The sequence below is a fragment of the Pristiophorus japonicus genome, chromosome 1 (genome assembly GCF_044704955.1).
Source record: "Pristiophorus japonicus isolate sPriJap1 chromosome 1, sPriJap1.hap1, whole genome shotgun sequence".
Taxonomy (NCBI): domain Eukaryota; kingdom Metazoa; phylum Chordata; class Chondrichthyes; family Pristiophoridae; genus Pristiophorus; species Pristiophorus japonicus.
Genome location: NC_091977.1, coordinates 131,079,863 through 131,096,787, shown reverse-complemented (window position 1 = coordinate 131,096,787; position 16,925 = coordinate 131,079,863). Strand labels below are relative to the sequence as shown.

The following is a 16,925-nucleotide window of genomic DNA, read 5'->3' as shown; positions in this document are numbered from 1 at the left end:
TTGGGCAGGAGCACGTGAAGCGGCTCCAACGACATGCTTAAGTTCGGCAGAAAGTTCCCGAAATAGTTCAAGAGTCCCAGAAATGAACGCAACTCCGATGTGTTGCCGGCCTGGGCGCTCGTCGAATCGCCTCTGTTTTGGATTCGGTGGGCTAAATCCCATCTGCAGCAACCTTCCTGCCCAGGAACTCAACCTCTGGAGCCAAAAACACACATTTAGACTTCTTGAGTCGCAGGCCTACCTGGTCCAGTTGGCGTAGCTCCTCCTCCAGGTTGTGGAGGTGTTCTTCGGTGTCTCGACCCGTTATTAGGATGTCGTCTTGGAATACGATTGTGCCAGAAATGGATTTGAGCAAGCTTTCCATGTTCCTCTTGAAGATTGCGGTCGCTGAACGAATGCCAAACGGACACCTGTTGTGGATGAATAGTCCTTTGTACGTCGTGATGGTGGTCAGAAGCTTGGATTCTTCAGCCAGTTCCTGAGTCATGTAGGCCAAAGTGAGGTCCAACTTAGTGAAGAGCTTGCCATCTGCCAACGTGGCAAAAAGGTCCTCCACTCTCTGGAGCGGGTATTGGTCTTGCAGCGACACTCGATTGATGGTTGCTTTGTAGTCGCCGCAGATCCTGACCGAGCCATCCGCTTTAAGGACAGGAACGATGGGACTTGCCCAGTCACTGAATTCAACGGGCGAAATTATGCCCTCTCTGAGCAGCCTGTCCAATTCACTCTCAATTTTCTCACGCGTCACATACAGCACTGCTCTGGCTTTGTGGTGCACTGGTCTGGCATCTGGGATGATGTGTATCACTACTTTGGTGCCCTTGAACGATCCGACACCGGGTTGAAACAGTGACCCGAATTTTTATAGGACCTGCGAGCATGAACTTCGCTCCACAGACGAAATAGCGTGCACATCTCCCCATTTCCAGTTCATCTCGGCTAGCCAGCTCCTTCCCAAAAGCGCGGGGCCATTTCCCAGAACAATCCAGAGTGGCAGGCGGTTCTGTGATCCATTGTGTGTTACCACCAGATTTGCACTGCCCAGCACTGGGATGATTTCTTTGGTGTATGTGCGTAGCTGCGTGTCAATGCGTTCCAGATTGGGCCTGCTAGCTCTGTGTGGCCATAGTCTCTCAAATTGTTGGACGCTCATAAGGGACTGGCCGGCTCCCGTATCCAGCCCCATGCGCACAGGGATGCCATTCAATAAAACTTTCATCATCATGGGTGGCGTTTTAGTGTATGAGCTGTGGACGTCAGCCACATGAACCCTCTGAACCTCAGCATCCATGGCTTGGCCTCAGGCATCATTCTGCATTGCAGATCCCTCATCTGATTCCTCTGTTTCATAGATTAGCCTCGCTGCAGCCTTTTTGCACATTCTAGCCAAATGTCCTCTGGCATTACAATTCCTGCAGGTGAACTGCTGGAACTTGCAGCTTTTAGCAGTATGTCTACCCCCGCACCTCCACCATTGGCTGAGATTGTTGTTCACAAAGGGGCTGTTACCAGGCATTCCTCTCTCATTGTCCCCTTGATTGTTTCTAAGCACTCTGGTGGTGGGTGTCAATTGTCCCATCACGGGACGCATTGTTCCTCTTGATGGCGTGAACTGCCGATCCTACTGCCATTGTCTCTCTTGCTGTCCCACCCAAGAGCCTGTTGCTGCTGGGCGGTGTCGAATTGCCCTTGCCTGCCTGCCTGGGCGGTGTCGAATTGCCCTTGCCTGCCTGCAGGGTTCTGTATCACTTTTACAACATTAACTCCCTGGTTCATCGCAACGTTAAAACCAGGGCTGCTTGCGTAAATTATCTTGGTCTCCTCTTCCCCCGCCAAGAAGGTCTGAGCTATCAAAGCTGCCCTTTCCAAAGTCAAGTCCTTGTCCTCAATAAGCTTCCTGAAAATACCGGCATGACTAATGCCCTCAATGAAAAAATCCCTTAACATCTCCCCCCTGCAGGCGTCTGTGAACTTACAGAAGCTGGCCAAGTGCCTCAGGTCTGCAACGAAGTCTCATATGTTTTGCCCTTCCCGACACCGGTGTGTGTAGAACCGGTGCCGGGCCATGTGTATGTTGCTCGCCAGTTTCAGATGTTCGATGATCAGCTGGCTGAGCTCTTCGAAGGACTTGTCGGCCGGCTTGAGAGGTGCAAGCAGGTCTTTCATCAGCGTGTATGTTTTTGTCCCGCAGCTTGTCAGTAGATGCGCCCTCCGCTTGTCAGCCGCTTCCACTCCCAGCCAATCCTTTGTGATAAAGGTCTGCTGGAGTCGCTCCACAAAATCGTCCCAGTCCTCACCCACACAGTAACGTTCCTCTGTGCTACCGGTGGCCATCCTTGATTCCCGTTTCTCGTCGCCAGATGTAGAGTTCTCAACTCTAGAACATATTCACACGAGGCATCTCCTGCAGACAAGGTTATTCATGACCTGCACCTTTATTCCCCGGACCAAGGAGTGCTGAGCCTGCGTGGAACCTCCCTTTAAGTACCTGGCTGACCAGGTAAGGAGTGTCTCCTGCAAGTTCACCCCCTGTGGTCAAGGTGTGTATTTCACAGTTGTCTCCAGTGTACAGTGTTGTTACATATTGGTTACAGTTATGTGAAAGTTACAAACATGACACATACCTTTCAATATTTTTACATTAAATCATAGAAATTTACAGCACAGGAGGAGGCAATTTCGTCCCATTGTGTCCGCGCTGGCCGACCAAGAGCTATCCAGCCTAACCCTACTTTCTAGTTTGGGTCTGCGGCCCTGTAGGTTACGGCACTTTAAGTGCACATCCAAGTATTTTTAAATGTGGTGAGGGTTTCTGCCTCTACCACCCTTTCAGGCAGTGAGTTCCAGACCCCCACCAGCCTTTGGGTGAAGAAATTTCCCCTCGTATCTCCTCTAAACCTCCCCCAATACTTTAAACCTGGTTGTTGACCCCTCTGCCAACGGAAACAGGTCCTTCCTATCCAGTCTATCCAGGCCCCTCATAATTTTATACACCTCAATTAGGTCTCCCCTCAGCCTCCTCTGTTCCAAAGAAAACAGACCAAGCATCTCCAATCTTTCCTCATAGCCAAAATTCTCCAGACCAGGCAACATTTTTGTAAATCTCCTCTGCACCCGTTCCAGTGCAATCACATCTTTTCTGCAATGTGGTGACCAGAACTGCACACTGTACTCCAGGTGCAGCCTAACCAGTGTTTTTATACAGTTCAAGCATAACCTCCTTACTCTTGTATTCCATGCCTCCAGTAATAAAGGAAAGTATTTCATATGCCTTCTTAACCACCTTATCTACCTGGCCTGCTGCCTTCAAGGATCTGTAGACAAGCATTCTGAGGTCCCTTTGTTCCTCTACATGTTTCAATATTGTACCATTTAATGTGTATTCAATGCCTTGTTAGAGATCCCCAGATGCATTATCTCACACTTATCTGGATTGAATTCCATTTGCAACTGTTCTGCCCACCTGACCAGTGCATTGCTATGTTCCTGCAGTCCGCAGCTTTCTTCTTCATTATCAACCACACAGCCTATTTTTGTATCATCTGCAAACTCCTTAATCATACCCCCAACATTCAAGTCCAAGTCATTGATATATACCGCAAAAAGCAAGGGACCCAGCACTGAGCCCTGCGGAACCCCACTGGATACATCCTTCCAGTCACAAAAACACCCATCAACCATTACCCTTTGCTTCCTGCCTCTGAGCCAATTTTGGATCCAACTTGCCACTTTGCCCTGGAACCCATGGGCTTTTACTTTCATGACGAGTCTGCCACGTGGGACCTTATCAAGCGCTTTGCTAAAATTCATATACACTACATCATCTGCACTGCCCTCATCGACCCTCTTGGATACCTCCTCTCAAAATTCAACTAAGTTAGTCAGACATGACCTTCCCTTAACAAATCCATGATGACTGCCTTGATTAATCCATGTCTCTCCAAATAAAGATTTATCCTGTCCCTCAGGATTTTTTCCAATCATTTTCCCACCACCGAGGTTAGGCTGACTGGCCGATAATTACTCGGTCTATTTCTTTCTCTCTTTTTAAACAAAGGTACAACATTAGCAGTCCTCCAGTCCTCTGGCACCACACCTGTAGCCAGAGAGGATTGGAAAATGATGGTCAGAGCTTCGGCTATTTCCTCTTTTGCTTCTCTTAACAGCCTAGGATACATTTTAACCGGGCCAGGGGACTTACCACTTTCAAAGCTGCTAAGCCCCTTAATACTTCCTCTCTCATTATGTTTATCTCATCTAATATTTCAGACTCCTCCTCCCTCATTGCAAAGTCTGCATCACCCTCTCTTGTGAGAACAGATGCAAAGTATTCATTAAGAATCATACCTACGACTTCTGCCTCCACACAAAGATTTTCTTTATGGTCTGTATATACCAATTTCCTGTTTTCTTCACAAAATGATTCACTTGACACTGCTTCACAACAAGTTGCATCTATATCCTCCTGAGATATTTTACAGTTCTCCTCACTGTTCACTAAGCCTGTTATTTTGTATTGTCAACAAATTTTGGTATTGTGATTCCTATGCTGAAAATCAAATACATATATCTAGAACAAAAGTGGACCCATCACTAACCCCTTGGTTATACCATTTCCAACCTTTCTAAATCTAAGCAAGACCATGAATCCTAACCTAACCATTTGCTTCTTGTCCATCAGTCAACTTTCTATCCATGTTGGTGCATTTCCTCTAATACTATATGCTTGGATTTTTGTACCAAACCTTATTGAATGCGTTTTGAACATCCATATGCACTATCAGCATTTCCTTATCCAATCAGCTACTTCAAGGTCATACTTCTTTAACAGACCTGTGCTGGCTGTCCATACTGATTTCATGCATTTTTAAATACTCACTAATTTTATCCTCTGTGAATTCTAAGAATGTACCCACAAGTGATCTTGCGTTACCTATGTCTTCCCTTTGAACAGTTTGTTAATTTGTGTACCCAGAGAGGAGACAAGGACATCCTGCACACAATTTTCCAATTCTCCTTAGAAATACAAATTATGACAGGGGACTGGAGGAGAGCCGATGTAACAAATCATCAACATAGGCAGTCCCTCGAAATCGAGGAAGACTTGCTTCTGAAGTGAGTTCTTTGGTAATTGAACAGTCCAATACGAGAGCCACAGTCCCTATCACAAGTGGGACAGACATTCGCTGAGGGAAGGGTTGGGTGGGACTGGTTTTCCGCATGCTCCTTCCTCTGCCTGCGCTTGACCTCTTCACGCTCTCGGCATTGAGATTTGAAGAGCTCAACACACTCGCGGGTGCACTTTCTTCACCTAGGGCGGTCTTCGGCCAGGGACTCCCAAGTGTCAGTGGTGATGTCGCATTTTACCAGGGAGGCTTTGAGGGTGTCCTTGTAATGTTTCCGCTGCCCATCTTTGGCTCGTTTGCCGTCTAGGAGCTCCGCATAAAGCAATTGTTTAGGGAGTCTCATATCTGGCATGCGAACCATGTGGCCTGCCCAGCGAAGCTGATCGAGTGTGGTCAGTGCTTCAATGCTGGGGATGTTAGCCAGCACTGCCCCCCAGTGATCAAGATTCACGGCACGGCCCTCGACAACGTGGACCATTTCCCATACCTCAGGAGCCTCTTGTCAACAAAAGCAGACATTGATGCGGAGATTCAACACCGCCTCCAGTGCGCCTTCGGCCGCCTGAAGAAAAAAGTGTTCGAAGACCAGGCCCTTAAATCTACCGCCAAGCTCATGGTCTATAGGGCTGTAGTAATACCCGCCCTCCTGTGTGGATCAGAGACATGGACGATGTACAGAAGACACCTCAAGTCGCTGGAGATATATCACCAACGATGTCTCCGCAAGATCCTGCAAATCTCCTGGGAGGACAGGCGAGCCAACATTAGTGTCCTCGTCCAGGCTAACATCCCCATCATTGAAGCATTGACCACATTTGATCAGCTTCGCTGGGCAGGCCACATGGTTCGCATGCCAGACACGAGACTCCCTAAGCAAATGCTTTATGCAGAGCTCCTTCACGGCAAACAAGTCAAAGGTGGCCAGTGGAAACATTATAAGGACATCCTCAAAGCCTCCCTGGTAAAGTGCGACATCACCACTGACACCTGGGAGTCCCTGGCTGAAGACCGCCCTAGATGGAGAAAGTGCATCCGGGAGGGCATTGAGCTCTTCAAATCTCAACGACGAGAGCGTGAAGAGGTCAAGCGCAGGCAGCGGAAGGAGCGTGCGGCAGACCAGTCCCACCCACCCCTTCCCTCAACGACTGTCTGTCCCAGCTGTGACAGAGTCTGTGGCTCTCTTATTGGACTGTTCAGCCACCAAAGAACTCACTTCAGGAGTGGAAGCAAGTCTTCCTCGATTTCGAAGAACTGCCCATGATGATGATTTGTTACATAAGGTAAGTTCGCATTCTTTTCGGAGGTTGCCGGCAGTCTCCGTAGTTACGCGCCCCGACTGTAATTGTTGGCACAAAAGTGAAATACTGCAGATGCTGGAAATCGAAAATAAAAACAGTAAATGCTGGAATTACTCAGCAGGTCAGACAGCATCTGTGGAGAGTGAAAATGTTAACTCTTTCTCTTGTCATAGATTCTGCCTGACCTGCTGAGTACTTCCAGCATTTTCTGTTTTTATACTACAAATAGACATTGTGATTTTGAAAGTGGAGTTGAGATTTTCAATGTATTTCTAATTTTCAAAACTAACCAAATTTGATGTCAAATTTGGTAAGATTAAGCCTCAAGATGCTGGAGGTGACTACAATATTTCAGATGCTAAATGCAATTTCTGGTAAATTAATTTAAATAAAATACAACAAAAAGATCCTGATCTAATTACAGTTGAACAATACTAAAAGAACATAAAACCAAACACACCGATGAAGATACAGTATTTTTAACACAAGTTTGGGAGCCATAAAACAAGCCTTTTAAATACTTGGTCCTTACTGAAAATATGTCTCTAATGAATAAAAACTCAATGTATGTGCAGCATATACTTTGCTTTATAGCTCCCAATCTAGTACTGTAGAAAAAATGACGAATTTTAACAGTGCATTTCCCCTTCCCTTCAGTGCTATTTAATCATGATTAGTTCAGGAGCATTTTTTTTTTAATATGAGCTTTGCAAAACTGCCGAGGGACCACAGTATCTAAAAGCACTGTGGTGTCACCTCCAGATGCTTGAAATAAATACTGTATACATTGCTCACAGTGAGCTGGAGCAGTGCTATTTTACTATTCCATATGCACCACCCGCACTGACGTGCAAGTTAAGTTTATAAACATCCAAGTCTCTAATGTTTGAGTCTAAAAAAAGTTCTTAGTTTGTTAAAGCACTATGTATTTATATAGTACAATGGATTTAAGTGCTTGTAAACAACCGTTGTTGAACTGATCAGTGGTGGTTTAGCAACCACGTAGAGCTGTCATTCGGAGGAAAGCCTCAAAGAGAAATAGGAATACAGGTAAGTAGAGGGCTAGGATGTAGACACGATAGTTATGTGGGAGCGGAAGAATATAGCACAACTTATGTACAGCATGGACAAGTGTAATGGCAAAATTGGATTTTCTCATTTTAATATGTTAACATAAAACATGACTTAAAAAATCAAGATACCGGAAGTAAGGTTGATGTGACAATAGCAAGACTTTTAATACTGTTTGTGTATGTGTGAGTGGATGAGAGGACAAGCGGGCGAGCGTATTACATCACGAAGACCAGGAGCGCAGCATACAGCCTAAGCATAAAGGAAGACACGCCCACGAAATCTGTCAAAACTAAGCCACGCCCACAGAAACTCCATTGAAATTAGAGTTTCAAATTTTTTTTAAACTTGTAAAAATATTTCTTTTTAAACTTTTTTTAAACTTTAAATTAAACTGGTATTTGGACTTATTTCCTATATCAGCATTTTGTTAAAATTGTGTAACAAAATACCAACAATAATTTGGCATCTGTTTTCCACTTGAAGGTTAAAAAAGATCAATTGAGGCTAATGGAAAGATTTTTGTCCTTTGACCATTTACTAAAGTGAAATAAATCGTTTAGCTGTCAACCTTCTATTGAGGTTAAAACAGTTTGTATCATTTGGGAAGTGTATCAAACGTTACCTTATTTATATTTCATACTAAGAAACATGTTCCTTCTCTTATTTGCACTAAGGAGCATTGTAGAGTGTTTTACTAGCCCAAAGAATTACCTGTGCTGAACATCAAACATCCCAGCTTTTTAAATTAAGGATGTATTCAATCTATTTTATGTAAATCAGGTACGTTTTTCATTCTTTTAAGGTTCACATTTAATATCTGTTCGAAGGTCCATTACGCCAGATTGCGATTCAACAGCACTGAAAGGCAATGATCCTTTTTTATTTACTATACACCATGTTGGTAGCACATCAACTGTGGAGCAGCTTTAAATGTGTTATATAAAATAACTAAATCACAAAATAGTTTTATTTCATACATTTGAGAGGAAGTATAAATGATCAGTGCTGAATGCCCATTCTCGATCATACAGTAGGAGTGCAGAAAACATTGATAATTTTAAATATTAATTGTCATTTTTTATATTTTTAATGTTTCTGAATTTTGCCACTAGGCACATGTATTTTATTGTGAAGTGATACCAGAACGGTTCCTTTCACAGTGAATCAGGCTCCTGTGCCTGCTTTCACTAACCACAACATTTTCAGATGTAATTGCTGGGCAGTTGGTGGGCAATTAGCTCAATTCTGCACCAGCAATGAGTATTTCCCCATCAGTGAGGGTCATCTGTGATTTCCGCATGCGCTTGTGGTCCATTTCAACGGCCGTATGATGGCATACTGTCCGAGTACACAGTCATTCCGAGCGCAAAATCGGCACCATAGTGTTTCTCTGTTCCGTGAAAAGATTCTGAGTTTTTGTGGAGCCTGAATAATAACAATTTCCTCCCAATGCTGATTCTGCTTGGTCTTGCTGTGTTGTGCAGTGCTCTTGCCCATAAAATTGGTCTTTCAAAGTCACTGGTATGAATGAGAAAATACCAGCAAAGGTATCTATATTTTTAGTTGCATTGTCAGCAGTTTTTAATAATGTTCCATACATAGATTTACAGTGACATCCATGAAGTGCACAATAAAAACACTTGCATTTATGTAGCACCTTTTACAACCTCAGGACGTCCCAAAGTGCTTTACAGTCAATTAATTACTTTTCAAGTGTAGTCACGGTTGTAATGTAGGAAACATGATAGACAATTTGAGAAATTGATAAATACTGACGGTAAAAATGTAATTTGAGTGAGGTTTGGCTCATGCAGCACTCACACTTAACCTGGAAATTGTAGCTTTTTAAAAAATGTTGTTCATGCTGCTGCCTTTCCCAGCACAATTATTACACTTCAAGAAATAATGAATTGGTTGTAAAGCGCTTTGGGACATCCCAGGCCCGTGTAAGGCTCTATATAAATGCAAGTCCTTTCCTATCACAGTCGTAACTCTGGTGGGTGTGCAGCAGAAGGCCTGCAAATCAGGTTGAGACTTGCATTTACTGAGACCTGCTCTTGCCCTTGAGTTTCTGTCTGGAGAGCAGAAGTCTACCAGGTCACTGGTGGCGGTGTGCCCGGTTTAACAAGCTGTCAATTGGCGTATGTAGGCCCCACTTGGGGATTCTGACCAGGATTGTGGGCTGGAACCATGGGGAAAAAAGTACGTTTTTTTTTAAAGATTTAAATATATCTGGAATGTTGAATATGTAAATAACTCCACCAGTCTCCATCTCCTAGGATTGGCAACAGATGGCCTCTGAGGGAAGGTTCCTCAATGCACCACTGGTGGTGCAGGAGCCCCCCATTTAAGTTGAGGGTCCTCTCCCTGACCCCGGGGTCAACATCGGAAGTCCTGAGCAAGCGCATCCCAGCACTTGTACCGATACCTTCAAATTTTTAATGCCTGGATATTGGCAGCAACAGAACTACTTATTACTTACAATGTATTGATTCGGTACTAACAAGCCTGTTCCATTAAACATGCTAGGCCATTTGTGATGTAATGAGCACTTGTAGTTGCATTTGGAGGCATTGTTGAATGAGTGCCAAATGTTTTGGTATCTGCACTTTTTTCCTCCATTTGGAGTGTGTTCATTTACTTAACCTTCATTAACAATATGTGGTAACTTTTTAAAAAACGTTTTCCTTTCTTTCCTTACCTCCTCCTTCAAAAAGATTTCCCGAATGGAATACGTCCACTCAAAGAACTTGATATACAGAGATGTAAAGCCAGAGAACTTCTTGGTGGGACGACCGGGGAGCAAAAACCAGAATGTAATTCATATCATAGATTTTGGCCTTGCTAAAGAATACATAGACCCAGAGACAAAAAAGCACATCCCTTACAGAGAACACAAGAGCCTTACTGGAACGGCCAGATATATGAGTATAAATACGCATTTAGGAAAAGGTAAGTGACTTCTGTTGAGCTGTTTGGCTTTAATTCCAATAGTTAATAACTGGCATTTATTGTTTTTAAAAGTTATTACACTGGGTTTTACTGGAATTATGTGTGTTAGATTTAAAATATGTAATTAAGTTGAGATAAATTAATACTTGTCGTTCATACTTATACTTTGTTAAAAATATATTGAGATACATGTACATTTTGACAAGGTATTGAAACTACATATACTGGCACAGAAGAAAAAATGTGGTCACAGGTTAGACCATCTTTATCCAAATTTCCATAAAGAATGAAACAGTAATAGAAATACTCCATTTTTATTTTTAGTTCACATTTGAGGTTTATGGTGTCATCAGAGTAAATTACAACTTCACTGACCCATCCCAACCATCTGAAATAAAATATATATACATATACAAGTGTATGTGTAGTGTGATATAGAACTAACTGGAATCTGCTGTAAATTATTTCTAGGTAATAAAGAAATAATAGTCACAAAGAGGGATCATGTGTAAAGTTTAAGCATATATCTTTGAAATACTGACACAGCCTCAGTAACAGTACCTAAATTAAAATTGTAACGTCTAATCTTAAAGCAAGTATATGTGTGTTTATCAGATGCCATGTTTGTAAGTTCACAGTTACAATCTGATCTGCATGTTCAGATGATAATTCCACTATTTAAGAGTATTTAATGAGTTGCCCCCTCCTGCAGTAGTCTCACATCTACTTCCTGCAAGCAGACCTCATGACCCTTATGAACCAGAAGCTGAAGCCCCACAGAGACCACTTGCACTCCTGGACTGTTGATACCCACTGCACATTATTTATTTCCAAGTCGCTGCAGAAGTATGTTTATCAATACACCATGTTCAAGCCAGGCTTGGAGTCTGAATTAATTAACTTCTGGCTAGATTTGCAGTCTAGAATTTAGCCATTCTGAAATGAACATTGCCAAGACTTGAAAATCTAGCCTGCAACTTGTAAGTTTAGAAGTAAAACTTAGATTTTAACCAAACTTTAATGCAAATTAATAGTAAAATCTTATGATTGGAATTTGTACCTATGTGATTGTAAGGGTAAGGAGTGTTATTTATGCTAAATTTGCAGTGTGCTAGACAGGATTGTGCCGAGCATCAGCATGAATCGTAGATAGAAAAATAGCATGCATTTGCTAAAATAAGTTAATTTGTACTTCAGAACTGGTTAATAAATTTGTGCAACTAATTCTGGCAGTTTTAATTTGGTCTTAACGAAATAAGGAACTTGTATTTATATAGTGCCTTTTATGACCTCAGGATGTCCCAAAGTGCTTCAACACGAATAAAGAACTGTAATCCAAAAGCAAAATACGGATGCTGGAATCTGAAATAAAAACAGAAAATGCTGGAAATCTCAGCAGGTCAGGCAGCATCTGTGGCGAGAAACAGGGAGGAAAGGGAAAAAAAATATAGGCAGAGGTTATGGTCTGAAATTATTGAACTCAATGTTGAGTCCAGAAGGCTGTAAAGTGCCTAAACGAAAGATGAGGTGCTGTTCCTCGAGCTTGCGTTGAGCTTCATTGGAACAGTGGAGGAGGCCGAGGACGGAGAGGTCAGAGTGAGAGTGGAGTGGAGAATTAGTGACAGGTGACCGGAAGCTCGGGGTCACGCTTACGGACTGAACAAAGGTGTTCTGTAAAGCGGTCACCCAATCTACGCTTGGTCTCCCCAAAGTAGAGGAGACCGCATCATGAGCAGTGAATACGGTAAATTAATTGAAAGAAGTACAAGTAAATTGCTGTTTCACCTGGAAGGAGTGTATGGGGCCCTGGACAGTTGGAAGGGAGAAGGTAAAAGGGCAGGTGTTACCTTCCCATGCAAGTACAGGAGATGCATCATGGGAAGGGGAGGGGGTGCTGGGGATGATTGTGGAGTGGACCAGGGTATCCCGGAGAGAGCAGTCCCTTCGGAATGCTGAGAGGGGAAGGGAAGCTGTGATTGGTGGTGGCATCACACTGGAGGTGGTGGAAATGATGGAGGATGATCTGTTGAACGTGGAGGCTGGTGGGGTGAAAGGTGAGGACAAAGGAAACCCTGCCGTGGTTCTGAGAGGGAGAGGAAGGGGAGAGAGCAGAAGTGCGGGAAATAGAACGGACACGGTCGAGGGCCATGTTAACCGCGGGGAAGGGCAATCCTCGGTTGAGGAAAAAGGAAGACATGTCAGAGGCACTAGTGTGGAAGGTTGCGTCGTCAGAGCAGATGCGATGGAGATTGAGAAACTGGGCGAATGAAATGGAGTCCTTACAGAATGCGGGGTGAGAGGAAGTGTGGTCCAGATATCTGTGGGAGTCAGTGGGCTTATAGTGCTACCAGGGCAGTCCTGTTTGTGGATCTTGGGAAAGAGGTAGAAGCAGGCTGTGCAGGATTGGGGAACTATGAGGTTGGTGGCTGTGGAGAGAAGATCTCCAGAGGAGATGAGGTCAGTGACGGTCTGGGAAATTATGGCTTGATGTCTGGTAGTGGCATCATGGTCCATCATAGTCAGTCCTTTGGAATCGAGGAGGACTTGCTTCCACCCTTAAAACGAGTTCTTAGGTGGCTGAATAGTCCAATACGAGAACGACAGACTTTGTCACAGGTGGGGCAGATAGTCGTTGAGGGAAGGGGTGGGTGGGACTGGTTTGCCGCACGCTCTTTCCACTGCCTGCGCTTGTTTTCTGCATGCTCAGAGGTAGGAGGAGGTGCCAGAGAGTTGGCAATCAGCCTCTGCAAGGTAGAGGTCGGTTCGCCAAATAACAACAGCACCACTCTTGTCGGCAGGTTTCATTGTTGCAGCTAAATGTGGCAGCTAATATGGTCCCACAAACAGAATTGAGGTAAGTAACCAGATAATCTTATTAATGATGTTGGTTGAAGGATAAATGTTGGCCAGAACACTGGGAGAACTCCACTGCTGCTCAAAAAGTACAAGATCTTTCACATCCACCTGAGAGGACAGAAGGGGCCTTGGTTTAATGTCTCACCCAAAAAGCAGCTCCTTTGACAGTGCAGCACTCCTTCAGAGCTGTACTGAAAGTTCTTTAGTTTAGTGAAATCTGTGGTTAGTATATTTTGAATGGGCTGGACAGATTTCTACTCGTCTTAGGATGTTTTTGAGTAATGTGATGTTATGATTTTACATCTCAGGTCTGCAAGCTCAATGACATACCATTTCTGCATAATTGTAATATAGCAAGTGCTCTTCATGCAGACACTCTCAAACAAATAGGTTTATTTCTAAATGTTGCTTATCTGAACTGTTTAAATCTTGTCAGTTTTTTAAATTGCCTATTTCCTCCTCTTTTGACAGTGCTAATTCATGCTGGGGATGTGGTTGCATGAGTTCTGACAACTCCTGTACTTGTTGAAATAGACAGTCATATGTAAGCCTGGGCAGTGATTGTCGGTAGGCTCTTTTGACCACAAAGGGAAAATAAAAGTGATATGTAAAAATATGACCATGAGAGGAAGCAATGACAAAATAAACAGAATAGGGGGAAATTGGATAACTCACAATTGTATATATGAATGCTCGGAATCTTGGGTTAAAATAGGAGACCTGGAGGTACTTCCATAGTTAAATAATAACATGGTTTGATGAGCATAGCGAGGTATGGATTATTCTGTAATGGTACAAAAATAAATTGACAGATATTGTACCTTTTTACGTGAAAGAGAAATTGATTATAACAGGTCCATCGCTTTATCTGGTCCAGTTGCAGATAAGATGGAATTCCTGGCCACGAAATTCAGCACCTTTGCGCCGGCTGTTAAGGCCAGTTTGGAGAAAAAAATGGCGGCTGCCTCGTTTCTGCCCACTTCTGGCATAGCCCGTGCCGTTTGCCATCTTGGTGAGGGTGAGGCGGGAGCGAAGTGCATGCGCCGACAGTATGCAGTGTAGGCAGATCGTGACGTCAGTCAGCTTGTAACGCTGATTTGACATACAACCTGCCATTTTGGACGTCGTCGCTCCAGTAAGTGCCCTCCTAAACGTATTTAGCTGCACAAGAGACCCCCTCCCCAGCAACGCTATTAAAGGGTTATATCCAACTTGCTGGTAAGTCATTTATTTCTCTTGTGCTGGCTCTTGCAGAGTTTGTATGAATACTGGGTTGCTGGAAGACACTTACAAAGTTGTTGAAGTGTTCAGGGAGTGCTGTTGAATGTTGGGAAGGTGTTGGGTGCTACTGAAGGCCTCTGACTGCACAACTTGCTCCCAGGCATGGGTGTTCTAGTTGCAGCCCCCCTTGCACTTCTTCATGACAGGGCGATGGAACAGAGGCAGCAAAGAAGACCAGATGCTCGCAGAGGAAGGAGGGGGAGCAGCAGGAGGCCTTACCCACTCTTGGGCTTTAGGGAGCCGTTCTCCTACCTGCACCTAAACCAGGAGCAATGTGTTCGGCCGCTCCACTTCAGCAAGAAGTTGGTTACAGAACTCCACCACCTCTTGGAACCAGACCTACAGCTTCAGATCAGGGCGACAACTGCTCTGCCAGTGGCACTCAAGGTGACTGTGGCCCTGAATGTTTTTACCAACGGTACATCCAGGCTGGAACAGGTGACATAGCAATCATCTCGCAGTTCACCTTCCATTGCTGCATCCAGGAGGTCACAGAGGCTTTGTAGTCCAGGAGTAGGCACTTCATTGTCTTCTCTCTAAACCAAGGGAAGCAGGAAGAGCGCTCATGTGGCTTTGCCAGGATATCGGGCTTCCCCACGGTGCAGGGTACCATCGACTGCACACATGTGGCTTTGCAGGTGCCCCATATCAATCCGGAGATGTACCGTAACCGCAAAGGGTACCATTCACTTAATGTGCAGTTGGTGTGCGACCACGCCCAGTGCATCAGGATGGTGAATGCCCGCTATCCTGGCAGCAATCATGAGGCCTTCATCCTGCACAGTCCAGTGTGCCAACAGTCGTCCAGCCACCTCGCCGAGAGTGGCTGCTAGGCGACAAGGACTATCCGCCTATCCGGGCTGACTGATGACTCTCCTCTGTAACCCCACCAATCCTATAATGACAGCCATGCCGCCAGAAGGAACGCCATCGAGCAGGCCATCGGGGTCATCAAGCACTGCCTTACTCGCTCGGGAAGAGCTCTCCAGTACTCACCGGACCTGCTGCATCCTCCACAGCTCGGCCATCATGAGGGCAGAGCCCTTGCTACCACGGTCTCCGCGACCACATCAGGAAGAGGAGGAGGTGAAAGAGGAGGCAGCCTGAAAATCCCCATTCTGGATGGGTTGTCCGTGAGCGCATCACCAGACTCTGGTTCCCCTGAATGAAACTCCAGATCCCTGTTGCTCAGCACAATCCCCACCTTACCATCCCTCTGTCACGGAACATTACAGCATACTCTTGGCCAAAATGCTGACCTGAAAGCCATCACAAAAAACATTCCAAAAATAATTTATAAATGATTAATTCCAATATTACATAACAAAGTCAACTAATTACACTTGTGCATTCCCTTAGTGTTTGTTTTCCGAGTGCCTTTGACTATCTTCGTGCTCCTACAAAGTACTACCCCGTAGTTGGTGGAAGGCTCCTGACTTTTGGTGGGGAACACTGCAGATGGCCTTGCAGGAAAACTTCGAGCAGCTCTGGGCTTAGAAGGCCCGGCTGCAGACTGCACCATCTTGACATGGGCAGCAGCAGCCTGGGCTGGCTGGCTGACCAGCAACTACAATGGCACTGACGGAGTGGCAGCGGTGGAAGTATGAATGTTGTCATTCTGAGAGAGGACAGCAGGTTCGAGCCCCATGGCACCAGTGCCACTCCTCCGGGGCATCACCTCAGCATTCCTAGCCAGGTGTTGAAGGACAGTTTGCTGGATAGCTGTGACACCTTGCAAGCCCTTTTTCACACTCGTGAACTTAACCACGATGGCAGCAGTTTGAGCTGTGTGACAGCAAGCTAAGCCTGCATGAGAGCAGTCTGAGCTTCCACAACAGCACTGGGATGTTGGATCCCTTCCGCTTTTGCTGCAATGGAAGCTACGACATCGCCCATCACATCCAGCATTGTGGTTGGGTCCACAAGTGCTCGAATGTAGTTGCCCATTACTTCCACCCTGGAAATCATGGGGTCCAAGCTCTGCGCAAAGTCCTGTGCACAGTTGGAGCTGGACTCCTCCATGCTCTTTGACAGTGACAAGAGGCTTTCTGATAGGGCTGCCATTGCATCAAGCATTTCTGTGTGCATGCCCATCACCCTTCTTCTGAAGGCCGCCGCATCGAAGTCCTCATTTGAGTCCTCTGCAGCAGAACTTGTGCGACCTCGTCCTCTAGGGAGCTGACCCCTGCGCCAGCCTTTCCCCCTGTCCAGGCCGCAGACAACTCGTGCCCGGTGACTCACCATGTGCAGATCCCGCCTCTAAACTACCCTCTAAAGTTTGCACAGTGCCATTTTCTGAACTGGTGCCTGGGGTGACAGTACCTCCTCCAGCTGGTTC

At 45.1% G+C, this 16,925-nt stretch overlaps 1 protein-coding gene across 6 annotated transcripts in view; it reads left to right on the top strand.

Moving 5' to 3' along the window:
• The window catches only part of LOC139265761 (casein kinase I), a 312,413-nt gene that overhangs the window by 160,531 nt on the left and 134,957 nt on the right, over positions 1-16,925 (top strand). For all 6 annotated transcript variants that reach the window (XM_070883179.1, XM_070883151.1, XM_070883169.1 and 3 more), the window contains exon 6: positions 10,216-10,450. In XM_070883179.1, the coding sequence (XP_070739280.1) occupies positions 10,216-10,450 (235 nt within the window). The remainder of the gene's footprint in view (positions 1-10,215; positions 10,451-16,925) is intronic.